Genomic DNA, 13,740 nt, shown 5'->3' with positions numbered 1-13,740 from the left:
GGAAACGTCTTCTCCAGCACAGATTAAATAATGCATGCATGCAATGTAATAAACAAAATTGCATACTGTTGTATGCATACAGGTGTACAGCATGCATTTGAATGATATAAGAATAGCTTCTTAGACTATCTTGTATCTATTCGCAAGCAGGTACATTTAGTTATATTGAATGGTGCTGTTTGGGCCTTTTTATTAAACCTGGGCTAATTCCCATGATTTATATGATTGTAGGTGTAATGTAGCAAATTTTCTAAGTCTTGTGTGAATGCTTTCATAGTGAAACATTTGATGAATTAGATTTGGCCATATTGTGTCTTTCCTGTAAAGTCAGGAAGGATGCAATGGACCCAGACCATGGGAAAATAGAGCGAAAAGATTTTTGACCCTGGGCCAGCAGGGAAACGTGATTAATTACATCATCAGAGTGCCGCAAGACTGAGAGGAAGAGTTATTGAGAGGCTTATCAAAGTCACTGTCCCAAAGAGGAAGAAAACCTCCAGGAAACTCAGTTAATTGCATTATAAGAAAAAAAAAACTACTGCTTTTCAGCCTGGTGTTTCGAAGTCTGGATCACAAAAGTATACATTGCCAGGATAAGACAAGCTGGCACTTTGCCCCTTCACAACCAGAAAACGTATAAAATAAGTTTGTAGGAAAAAAAAGAAGAAGAAGAATATCTGGCTTTGCCCCTTCACAACAAGAACAACCTCCGAGCTTTTAAGCTAATGTTACACACTGAAAATGGCAAGTTTTGACGGAAATATGAATCATGCAATAAGCCAGGCCTGCTTGGTTCTTTCGGGGAATGGATTGTAAAGATTTACATAGAATATGTTTACTGCATTTACTAACTCTCTAACTGGGACCTTTAGGGACCGATTGGCGGGGATTGCTTTGGAAGAAGTACACACGGCGATACACAGGTTAGAGCAAATGAGGTTTAACCATGTATCAGCTAATTTAAATAGTTCATGTTACTGTTTTGTGTGAACGGGGGGGATACCCAGAGTGTTTTTGTCTCCTATCCCAGAATATATATAAATGTGTATATATGTATATATGTGTGTATGTATGTGTGCATTTATATATGTGTATGTATGTGTGTGTGTGTGTGTGTGTGTATATGTGTGTGTGTATGTATATATATATATATATATATATATATATATATATATATATATATATATATATATATATATATATATATATATATACACATACATACATACATACATACATACATACACACACACACACATATATATATATATATATGTATGTATGTATGTATGTATGTATATATATATATATATAGTGTAGTCAGATCTTACTCAGCACAGTTTAGCAGAGTTGCATTTTAAAGTACAGTTCGGGCTGCAAGTCATAATTAATCTTGTCTACACTATCATTACCTTATGGTGGTTATTAATACCAACCTCAGCAGAGTAGGCTCTTTGTTTTGTCAGTTTTACCCACTTTCACTTTCTGCTTGTTTGCAATGGTTTTATATCTAGATACTTGAGAGTGAATATTGTCAATAAATTTAAATCCCTTTTCATCCCTGTTCTTGTATTAGAAGGTCATAAAAAACACTGCCTTGCTGAGACACTTGTGTGCTATGACACCGCTCAAAGACAAGTCTATTTGGGTCTTTTTGCGTGCTGTGGCACTCGAAAGGCCATCTATCCCCACCTGGTGCATTCACGCTTTACTTTTAACTCTGAATTGTTACTCTCCTCTAGTACGTCCTCTCTCTCCTGCCTAAAGATGACTTGGGAAAATGAGATGCAAATTCATTTTTCGGAAGAGCTATGGTCTGAGGCCCTTGCCAGAGTTAATTCCACTTCTGTATGTGCTCGGCTAAGCCTGATTCAGCTAAAAGTCTTTCATCGAATTCATTTTACCAAAGCTAAACTCCATAAATTGTTTCCAGAAACAGAGGACAGATGCTCATTTTCTCCTGCCGATCACACCCATACATTCTTTAGCTGCCCTAAATTGGCCTCATATTGGTCTTCTTTTTTTGACTTTGTGTCTAGGGCTCTGCACGTTTCTCTATCTCCATGTCCTCTAGTCGCCATCTTTGGTGTGTCCCACTTGTCATCCATCACGAGACAGAAAGCAGAGGTTATTGCTTTTGCTTCTCTTATTGCTAGAAGGTGCATCTTGTTGCATTGGAAGTGTCCAACCCCCCCTCCAACTACCTCTTGGTTAAAAGATCTGATGTCATTCATTTCACTTGAAAAATAGTATTGAACTCGGGGCTCAACTGATACATTTTATAAAACCTGGAACCCTATTTTAAATCTTTACGACTCTGTATCTTCACTAGATTCCGACTAAATACATTTTGATAACATATAATTATTATTATTTTTTTTTTAAGATAATCGCTTGTAGAGACTGCCGATATTTTCTATTCCTCCTGGGTGGGTGGGGGGCGGGGTTTGGTATGGTGGTTACTCTTTTGTTGCTGTGATTCTTGTTCTTTTTTCTTTCCTCTTTTAGTTATATGTTGGAAAGGAATGTGTAAAAAGATGGAAGTGCAGACAATGTTTTCTTTTATGCTTGTCTCTTTAATGATTTAATGTTAAATTTTGTCTGTATAATAAAAATTGTTATGAAAAAAAACAAACTCTGAATTGTTAGAGCTATCAAATGAAAGGTAAAAAGTAAGGAAAATAGTATAAATGCGCTTGATTTATTTGTCCTTGAGTTCTGTGATTAATGGCGCGGCCCTGCCTGTCATCCTTTCAGTCTAAAAGCAGATTTTCTGTCTTTTCTTTATTGTTCTGACCCACAGGATCATCACGTAAGCACAGCGCCTCTCATTGGTGTCTGCAGAATATTGCACAAGAATCAGTTGACAGCTCCGATGACGAGTTCTTTGATGCCAGAGGTTAGTATTACATTTTATCTTCCCATTTTCTCCTGTCTTCACCTTGTCGTTTTTTTGTCTCTCCAACCGTAATAGTCAAATAAATGATCTGGACTTCTGTATAAGCATTTTAAATAGATCCTATTTCATCAAGTGTGCATACTTGTGACTCTTATAGCCCTTTACAGTTTTTTAAAGAATCTTTAAATGTCTTGTTTTGCCTGAGCAACACTTGAAAGTATAATTATTGATCATCAAATGAGTTGCAGACAATTTTTCTGCCAGTTGACTAATAGATGAATCAAATCATTGTCTGAGCTCTAGTAAAAGTGAAAGGTCCTTGTACCAAAGCCTCGGGTGAAAGTGTCTGTGGTGAAAAAGGGTCGACAGTCTTTGGTTTTTTAAAGCTGGGGACAGTACAGCTGTGATGACCAAATCACAAGCAGAATTGTCTGTCAATTACTGTGTGTTCTGGGTGGAATTATTTCATTTTCATCTGTGATTGCTGTTGTTATGACTGAACAGAGTGAAATCTGACTTCAGCACAAACCTGATGGAATGTGCAAGAAATGGGTCGAGTACTAACTTTTGTCATTCCTAATTATTTTTAATGGATTTCACTGTCCACTTTGCTGCTAAAGATTCTTGTAAATGTATTCAAGATGTCACACTGACCAGAAAAAGACCCACTTTAAAAGGTAGTCAACTACTAGCCTTTTCACAGTCCCAGAGGGAGTTAATCAGCGAATAAGTGGAATACTTATATACTTAGCACTAATTATCCACTACAAGTGCGTATCCCCTCAGAAACGGATGGTACAGATACTCATCAATTATGTGTTGTTGTTGTTGTTGTTGTTGTTGTTATTATTATTATTATTATTATTATTATTATTATTATTATTATTATTATTATTATTATTATTATTATATATATATATATATAAAAGTCAGTCTGCAGTGAACGTAGCCAGGGGGTGTTGAGAGTTTCTGGTGTTCAACATTCCTTCATATCATATAAAAACATGCTGAAAATGAGGCTCAGTGTGTAACAGATTAGTGCTGGAACGTGCTCTGCACCATCTCCACTTTTGTCCATGGAGGAAATTTAAAGTGCTGTGGATGAAGTCACACATTTTTTGTTTATGGAATTGTGTTTAATACATTTGTCATTCACATTTTGTTTATCTCACTTTTTTTTATTTGCTTCCCACCCTTAATTTTAATTTCCCTCCACTCCCTTTCTATTACATATTCTGTTTGCCTAAAAACCCACATTCACTGCAGACTCCTAGAAAACATGGAATATTAATCCTTATCACATCTGTCAAGGAGCAGAGCTGGGTAAAGCTCAAAATTCATTTTGTGAGACCGGTGTCAAGGTGCCTATCAGCGTGGAGGAATCACCAGGGATTAAGATAACGTGTGCATGCCTTGTACTGTATGAGTGCACAAGGACCCCGTCATCCTCACACACACATCTGCAGCACGAGATTCTACACTCAGCCGTGAAATATCTCTACTGGGTAAGATGTAAGAAGATGTCCTTTATCTCTTTTAATTACAGTAAATAGCTTGTGGAGAGGCTGCACACTTGTGCATTTTGTGTCAAACAAAAGCATAAAGAAATAATCAGAAGTTTGTTGTATAGTGGTTTTTCATCATATGAAGTTCAAAAAGTACACACTGGAAACACACTTATTCACTTTCTTGCAGAGAGTTAGATGAGACAATACATACCCCTTCTGTTTGTACGGTGAATATAAAGCTACAGTCAGCAGCCGGTTAACTTAGATTAGCAAAAAGGCTGAAAGTAGAGGGAAACAAATCCACCTACCAGCACATATAAATAGTCAGGCAGAGCAACCAGACTCCAGGATGTCACTTCACCCAGCTATAAAATAGTCAGGATATAATCGCCATAAAACTGCCTACCAGCATTAAGGTGCTGGTAGGCAGATTTAGTTACCTTTGAGTGTCTCCCTGTTTTTATGCTAAGCTAAACTAACTGGCTGCTGCCTTTATATTTAATGGACAGCCACGAGAGTGGCGTCGTTCTTCACATCTAACTCTTGGCAAGAATAAGCGTATTTACACAAAATGTTGAACTATTCCTTTAAGACAGGTGTCGTAATTTTTTATTTCCTGTGTAATGGTGTGAGTATACAGTATAATTCTACCAGCAAGTTTAGTAATAATTATAATAACCTTTCATAACAACTTTTTGTATAAGGCCGGTTACACACTGGCTGCTTGGCATGAGCGTGGCGTTTCTGTTGCCTGTCAGTTGCGTGGCAGCTGCGTGGATTTTTCTATGTCTTTACACACCAGAAACGTGTCTGATGCGGTGCTGCTGCTGCTAGCCTTGTCTGGACACATCTATGTTTCCAATTGATAAAATTAAATACCATGTTTGTCAGGTTTAGGGACAGAACTCAAACTGAAGTAGTGAAAACAGAAAAAATATTTATTGTCAACAAAAACTTGTGGTTGGAGATGAACTTGCGAGGAGGTCGAGGTTTGTAGAAGCTGGAGACTGGGACGTGACAGTACCTCCCCTCCGACGAGCGCCCCCTGGCGCTCCACCAGGTTTAGTAGGGTGAGAAACATGAAAATCCTTCACCATAGCAGCGTCCACAATCTGACACCCAACTCCTCTCCTCAGGGCCGTAACCCTCCCAGTCAATGAGATACTGACCACCCCTACCCCTGCGGCGGGAGTCGAGAATCTGACGAACCGTGTAGGCAGGATGATCGTCAATCATCCGAGGAGGTGCAGGTGGAGGTGGCAGTAGAGGGCTGATCCTGACAGGTTTGATCCGAGAAACATGAAACGAGGGATTCACCCTGAGGGTGCGGGGCAGCTTGAGACGAACCACAACAGGGTTAATAACCCTTTCGATCATGAAAGGCCCCACAAACCTTGGAGACAACTTCCTGGAGTCAGTCTTCAGAGGAAGATCCTTATAGCCAAGACACACCAACCAGACGGCCGACCGTCGACAGAAAAGCAGTCGGGTCCCCGAGTTCCAAAAAACTGCCTCGGAACACACTGAGTCGACACCGACTTGAAAAACGTAATACGTCTCCATAGCAGCAGGCGGCACTACTCTGTATTGTTGCCCAAGAAATGAAAACCAGCTGATTGGACGAATGCGTCACATGGGTTTGTTTTCTCCGGAAAATTCAAAGCCAGTCGTGGCGGCTCGTTCAGAATACCATCTCATATTGTACTAAAATAGTTCACTGAAACATGTTTCTGAAAAATTTTAAGCGAGAAATAGGCCATGCAGTTGCTGAATCTGTCTTCATTTCAGCTCAACAAAGGTCAGTTTAAAAGATTTTCGTCAGATTTTGAGAGACTCTAATCAGGCTCATTCCGCTCGCCATTTCCGAGTGAGTCCCGACTGCCCTGTCTCCGACTGAACATGTCAGGTCGGCCAAAATGAAGGCTGACAGCCCCCCAGACTGACGACGATGCAGAACACACCGAATAGACTCGACTCACCGACCTCGCCAGACTGTCCAACGGCCGATTATGTGTCCCGGCCTTTAGAGGAGAGCCACACCTTGTCCCCAACCGAATAGGATGGGGCGGGAATGCGACAACGGTTAGCGTGCCGCTGGTAGTGGACAGAGTTCTTTATGAGTGTAGACTGAGCCCGATGCCAGGTCCAATGACTCCTACGGATGTAGAACTGGACAGAAGGCACAGAGATCTCCTTTTCCTGGGACGGAAACAGAGGTGGTTGAAAACCATAAACACGTTGGAAAGGAGACAGACCTGTGGCAGATGTAGGCAAGGTGTTGTGGGCGTACTACACCCAGGGAAGTTGGGACGACCAGGTGGTAGGGTTGGTAGAGATCATACAGCCAAGGGCAACTTCCAATTTCTGGTTAGGCCGTTCTTCTTGACCGTTGGACTGAGGGTGAAACCCTGAGGTCAGGCTCACAGAGGCACCAATAGCTCGGCAGAAGGAGTGCCAAACAGCTGAGATGAACTGGGGTCCTCTATCTGACACTATGTCCACGGGTAGTCCAAAAATCAGAAACACCTCCTGTAACAACAATTCTGCCGTCTCCTTGACAGAGGGTAGTTTAGGCAGAGGCAGGAAACGAGAAAACTTGCTAAACCGATCAACAACAGTCAGAATAGTGGTAATACCTTTGGATAGTGGCAGCTCAGTCACAAAATCCAGGGAAAGGTGAAACCAAGGATGATGAGGACTAGGCAGTGGTTGCAGAAGGCCTGAACTGGGCTGAGTAGATGTCTTATTTTGGGCACACACAGAACCGGCAGAAACGACTTAACATCCGCCTCCATAGTTGGCCACCAGAACCATCTTTTGAGGAAAGCAAGGCCACACCTGGGTGACAGGTAAGTTTAGAGGAATGTCCTCACAACACAGATGTTCTGACATACTGGGGTACAAACAGGCGTCCATTCAGACCATTACCTGGACCTGGGTCACGTTGCAGGGCCTCCTTAACCTCCTCTTCGATCCTCCAAGAAACAGCTCCAACGACGCAGGCGTCAGGAATAATGGTGTCAGGAACAGCAGATCCACTCTCCTCTTTCTCAAACAGGCAGGACAGGGAGTCAGGTTTGACATTTCGAGAACCGGGTCTGTAAGTCAGAGCAAAGTTAAAACGACCAAAAAACAGGGCCCACCTAGCCTTCCAAGAGTTGAGACGTTTAGCTGAGCGGATGTATTAGAGATTCTTATGGTCAGTCGAAACCAGAAAAGGTTGTTCTGCTCCTTCCAACAAGTGCCAGTTTCACAGCAAGCAGCTCCTTGTTTCCGACATCATAGTTTCTATCTGTGGGAGACAAACGGTGAGAAAAGAAAGCAGGGTGGAGTTTATGATCAGTCGGGTTCCGTTGAGATAGGACAGCTCCAACTCCCACATCCGAGGCATCAACCTCCACCACGAACTGTCGGCTGGTGTCAGGTTGGGTGAGGATGGGAGCTGTAGTGAAAAGCTCCTTCAGTCCCGTGAATGCCTCCTCTGCCCCAGGAGTCCATGAAAATAGTCTATTTGTGGAGGTGAGAGAGGTTAGAGGGGCAGCCAGATGGCTGTAATTCCTAATGAAACATCTATAAAAAAAAAAGTCTGTAATTGCTTCCTATTCTCTGGTCTGGGCTACTCCTTGGCGGCTCTCCCCTTGCTTGGATCCATCAGTAACTGCCCCTCAGTGACGATGTATCCCAGAAAGGCAACTGATGGGGCGTGAAATTCGCACTTCTCTGCTTTCACGAACACGCGGTTCTCCAGCAGCCGCTGAAGAACCTGGCAAACATGTTGTGTGTGCTCGACAGGATCTCTGGAAAATATCAAAATGTGGAAAATGACGTTAGGGAAAGGGAGAAAACAAAAACCCACCAGCCACACTGCAAGCAACCAAACGAGAAAATAAAACCAAAACACAGTCACACCAGACCAGAGAGTCACCGGGGCGTGACAATGTTAAACATAAATTTATACTGATCTGATTACAGCAAAGACAATGTTGGCAGTATTGACGGCAAAATAGGCTACAGAATATTCCATTCTGTATTGACAGGTGCAATATTAGAAAATCTATTTCTTTTTTTTTTAATTACATTTATATCAAAACCTAGCCTGGGTAAACCCTGACGAATTTCCGGCAAATTTGAGATTTGCTCTGCAAGTAAGTCTGGCGAAAAGCCCTTCAAACCCATTTCCAATGTCCCCAAAATCGAGGCACCAATCACAACCGCAGAGGTGGGCTTTACACCAATCACAACTAAGTTGGAAGGCCTTTACGCAGCAGCGATGATACGCAGCGCGGCGCGTAGCGAGCAGCTTTTGTTTACATTCAACATGACCGAGCTGTGCAATTTTTTTTTCCTTCCTAATTTTTTTTCTCTCAACTTTTCCGCCGCGTGTCCATGCTATTCTCCCACATGTAGGGAACCTCGTGAATTAACCTGCAACATGTCAGCTGTTTGGACATTCTTCAGCATGTGTGCAGAAAATAACAAGTTTGCAATATGCAACACCTGCAAGGAGAAAGTAGGGCATGGAGGGACGACACCAAAAACCAAAATCAAATTTTTTTTTTTTTGGATATTGGATGTGAAAAGCGTCACCCGGATTGTTGGTCTGATTGGTTGAAGGACTATCCAATGCGCCCAGAGGCATTTGAGCGGTGTCCGTTGGTGACGCCCCTTTGGAAATTAACTGTCAATGAACCTTTCCCAGACCCACTCTCAGTTACAACTGAGAAGGGTCTGATGTCAACCAGGCTAATCAAAACCTAGAGGCTTTCAAACATAAACATGTCATTTATTAATGTGTATTCGTGTCTAAACAACATATAAACATCTTTTCCTATTCTGTTTTGCCTGGAAACGCTTCCAACACGCTTGCGTGTCGCGTGAAAAATAGGCGTTTCTAGCATGCACGCGTTTTCGGCGCTGCTCGAGCCGCGCCTGAGACGCGCGTGTTACGCAGGCAGTGTGTAAGCTCTAACCTGTTAACATGGGAGCCGAAATATAAACGGACACGCCACGCAGCTGACACGCTCGCGCCACGCATCCAGTGTGTAAACGGCCTAAGCTGTCACGCGTACGCGGTATACCGTGTTCACAAGCTTTAGAGGTGCTGCAAGGCAAATATTGTTATTTTTGGACAGAGCCAGGCTAGCTGTTGCCCCTTGTTTTCAGTCTTTATGCTAAGCTAACCTAAGCAACTGCTGGAAGTAGCTTCATATTTAACAAACAGATCTAGTTTTGGAGGGGGTTATGTATTTTTGTTCTCAAAAGCAACATGACTGCCATTGCAAAAATGGCACATGCAGTATAAAAGGTTTGGGAACAAAGCCCCCAATTAAACAGTGTATGAACTAACCAAATGTCTATTGCACTTCTTTTGTTTTGCTGCAGACACAATCAGTGTGATGATGTTGTATTTCAGTTATGAGTCGTGCAAAGTTTTGTGTAGAATCAGTAATATTGAACTTTCCACAACCATCTGTCATAAAGTTCAGGGGTCTCATTTATATGTACGCACAAAACGGGGCTGAAAATGTGCATACACCACTTCCCACGCAAAGGTTGTGATTTATAAAAAACAAACTTGACCGGAGAATGTGCGGTCCTCCACGCAAACTCTGACCCATGCGTACTAGAGTCCGGATTGGGCCGAATTTTTCTGTCTGATTTTTTTCTGTCCTACAGAGCCGTGACCGAACCCGGCCCGAGCCCGACAGGTATTAAGAAATTTGTGTCCGAGCCCGACACAGTTAAAATCTCATTTTTTTCCCTCATACTAATGACACATGTAGGCTACGTTTTTGTTTGTGTGGAAAGCCCGCTTTTGTTAAGCAACTGTAGGAAGGCATTCGGAAATGTCAACAGATGAGCACATCACCGCACATGGGGCAACAAGCGCACGTTAATAAGCTGTTAAAATGTTCAATGTGTTAACCTTTCCTGATCGCTTCGTTTCCGACTGTGATCAGAAAACCAGGGGAGACTGGTTACCTCCAGGGCCCACGTTAGGCTATAACATGAATAACCACTAACTCTGCTCCGGTTGCATCTTCAACACGTCTGCTTCCTCTTTCTCTATCTCTCTTCTGCCCACTTAACACACACACACACACACACACTGAGCTCTCAGGAGCCGCAGCACCATTTTACAACAAATGCCTTATCGCGCTGATGTGACCGAGCCCGACCCGACCCCGACCATAATTTCTAAATATCTGTCCGAACCCGGCCCGGCCCGTCGGGACCCGTCGGGACCCGTCGGCCTCGGGTCGGGTATCCATGCCTTAATGCGTACGCACATTTTGGAGAAAAAATAGGAATTGGCGACGCAGATGGTGAGGTGATGAACTGAAGAAGAAATGCCTGCCGTTTTGGACGCATTATAGATCAGGGTTCCATACACTGTGCAAGAACAGGCCGAAATTATAATTCAATTTGCAGCAATTCCTGAAGATATGAGAAGTTTTTTGCTTATTCTCCGCCAGTCATCATGATTCAGTGTAACAGCTGCCATGGTCATTCATATACTGATCAGCATTCATGAGGTGCTTTGCATTGACTATTTATGGTCAAAAATGGGCGTGTACAGGGCGGGATAAGAGGCTGATCCACGTGCACACACTTGTAGGTAATCTCTGATTTATAAAGGGAACATTGCTTACAGATGTGCGTACACACGGTTTTATAAATCTGACTTTTTTTTGGCGTACGCCATTTTGGGCTTTTGGGCGTACGTACACTTACAGTAAGGATCCTACACACCGTTTTATAAATGAGACCCCAGGTCCATATGCTCGTGGTGAAGGCACCACTCAGCTTTTGTCCCCCCAACTTTCAATTCAGTCTGTTTTTTCATCTCTAATTGTCTTATTATTCGGAGACCAAACATATCATCTCTCATTTTGCCTTCACTCATTGATGCACTGGACTCTGTGGCAGGCCAGTGTTTTTCAGGTTTTAGGTTGTCATGTTACATGAAAGCATGGCTGTCCCAAATCAACAAAGATGCTCCATTATACTGTAGAGGAGCGAAATGTGGAAACATGAAATACAACAAAGCTAAAAAGAAAAATCCAAGAAAAGATAGGAGGAGGTGTTTGAATGGTGTTTTTTTTCCTTGCAGTTGCTATGTGAGTTTATTGTCTGAGCTCAGGGGGAAAGTGGAGAAAAGGCAACAGAGCAAGTTATTCCAAACATAAACATAGGCTCAGTATGAAGGGTGCCTCCCTTAAAAGGGAAACCAGTACAAGGTTATAAAAGGTTGTTTAAATTATGGCCCACCACTGTCACTAACTGCAATACTGTGACTCTCAATCTTAGCTGCATATAGCTACTCTGGTGTAACTTTTTATTTCTTTTTTTCTTTTCTTATTTCTATTTCTTTTATTTAAACTTGATATATATTTTCTTTAGCCAGAAGCAATTTCAGCCTTTAATAGAAAAGCAGAGAGAGAAACTGAAAGAATTACATTGAAGAGTGACTGAGGGGATGTTTGTCATATTATAGGCCTACTACTCAAACCAGCACAATAAGCTTGGGGGAGTTTTATTTACGTGGCTTTGATGAATGCTTTCATCCACACTGTGTAACCCAGTGGACCCAGAAACAGCATGAAAATGTATGAAGACCGTCAAGGATTTGCTCAGCTTTCTGCTAAAAAGATGAAACCTGACTGTTATTGTTATTGTGTTTGCGTTTTTTATATACCATATACTGTCTCTAATTATTTTGTCAGGAGCCTCTGGGAAACAAGATGAAGACCTCTCCAGTGGCTCATCCTGCATCCTTTAGAATGCTCCTTTATGTCAGTTTTTTTGAGACACTTTAATGTACTTGGCCTTTGTCAGTTTACGTCTAAGCTGTTAAAGATAAAGGTGCATCCTCAAGTGCATGCCACAAGTATTTGACATGTTCTGCTTTTTTATTCTTTATTCCAACGGATTGGAATTGAAAGAAAACAATAACCTTAAGGGTTTAAGAGCTTACTTTTATTCTTGAGGGTGTTTAAGGATGTTCATAATCCTACTGGGTCGACAATAAAAGACTAGTAGCACTAGGGCTGGGCATCGTTCAAAATCTTTCGATCCAGTGCCAATTTTGATACCTCAGTTTCGATGCCAGTTCCTTAACGATACTTTTTTCAATACCATATGTTTTAAAATCCATTTCAACATCAACACAAATACATTAAACACAAAGCTTTTATTTTCCACCTTAATTGTGAATCAAAACAGTTATCAAAATAAAAAAATTCTGGTAACACTGCTCACTCAGAGTAACATTAATAAAAAACGGTTGTGCTTTTGGATTTCTTCTGTCTCCCAAGCAGGTGTAATTTAGAGTCGTCATTAAGTAACAAAACAATTGGGTCAGTAGGAATTCGACATCCTATCACATCAGATATTATTGATGTTGTTTTATTCCAAAACTCATGCACCTGTTCACACTCCCAGACCATGTGCAGGAAAGTTCCAGTTAGTTCAGGTTGGCAGAACGTGCAATAGGGAGTAGGAATGGCTTTAGAGACGTATCTCTTCTGAGGTGTCCAATATGTCCTATGGCATTTTGAAGTGGATCTGCTGGTGATTTGGGTTCTTGGAACAGTGGGAAATGTTGTTCCAAACTTACGTTCCCCTCTGGGCTCAGCTCTCGCTCCCATTTCTTTAGTATTGGGAGTTCTAATACGGATACTTGCATCTGTTTAGCATAAATCCTGGACACTAATCCTCTCACCGGAGAATCAACAAGCCATTTAATCATTGGGTGCATCTCAAGACTGTTCCCCCATGGTACTCCATAACATTTTAGGGCTGATTTTAAAGATAATAAAGAAGGATGTCTTAGGGACCTCAAAGCTAGTTCTCAGGTTTTCAAAACTTAACATACCTTCATCTTTGAATAACTGGTCTAGAGTATAAATACCTCTGTCACTCCACTGGTTATAAACAAAATGTTTGTTACCAGACATTAAGTGTATGTTGTGCCAAATTGGGGTGTTCAAATGCCACTTGTTGATGTAGCGTAGTTGCCTAAGTAGCATATTTGATACAATTTGTAGAGAATGCAGCAGAACAATGATGCTGAACATAAAGCCAATGCTTAAGCAATAAAGGCCCTCTAGGTGAAAATGGGTGTAGTGCAGGTGTGCCAGAGCCTCATTAGGAAAGATGCAAAGTGTCTGCTGATGTCGGTGGGCCAGTGATTTTAGGCCTTTTAGACTTTAGTCATTTTGTAAAGGCTTTGCAACTGAATATCACATACCATTAACCTGTATTTACTGTAAGAATATATTACATTTTTCAACTTCTTAAACTGAATGATTACAGCTGAGTCAGCTAAAA

The 13,740-nt window shown here is 41.7% G+C and overlaps 1 protein-coding gene across 3 annotated transcripts in view; it reads left to right on the top strand.

The window, feature by feature from the left end:
* The window catches only part of pitpnm3 (PITPNM family member 3), a 112,747-nt gene that overhangs the window by 20,163 nt on the left and 78,844 nt on the right, over positions 1-13,740 (top strand). For all 3 annotated transcript variants that reach the window (XM_039778747.1, XM_039778732.1, XM_039778738.1), the window contains exon 2: positions 2,804-2,899. In XM_039778747.1, the coding sequence (XP_039634681.1) occupies positions 2,804-2,899 (96 nt within the window). The remainder of the gene's footprint in view (positions 1-2,803; positions 2,900-13,740) is intronic.

This window comes from Perca fluviatilis, chromosome 2 (assembly GCF_010015445.1).
Source record: "Perca fluviatilis chromosome 2, GENO_Pfluv_1.0, whole genome shotgun sequence".
Lineage (NCBI taxonomy): Eukaryota > Metazoa > Chordata > Actinopteri > Perciformes > Percidae > Perca > Perca fluviatilis.
Note: the sequence above shows the minus strand (reverse complement) of the source record. Positions and strands in the feature narration are given on the sequence as shown.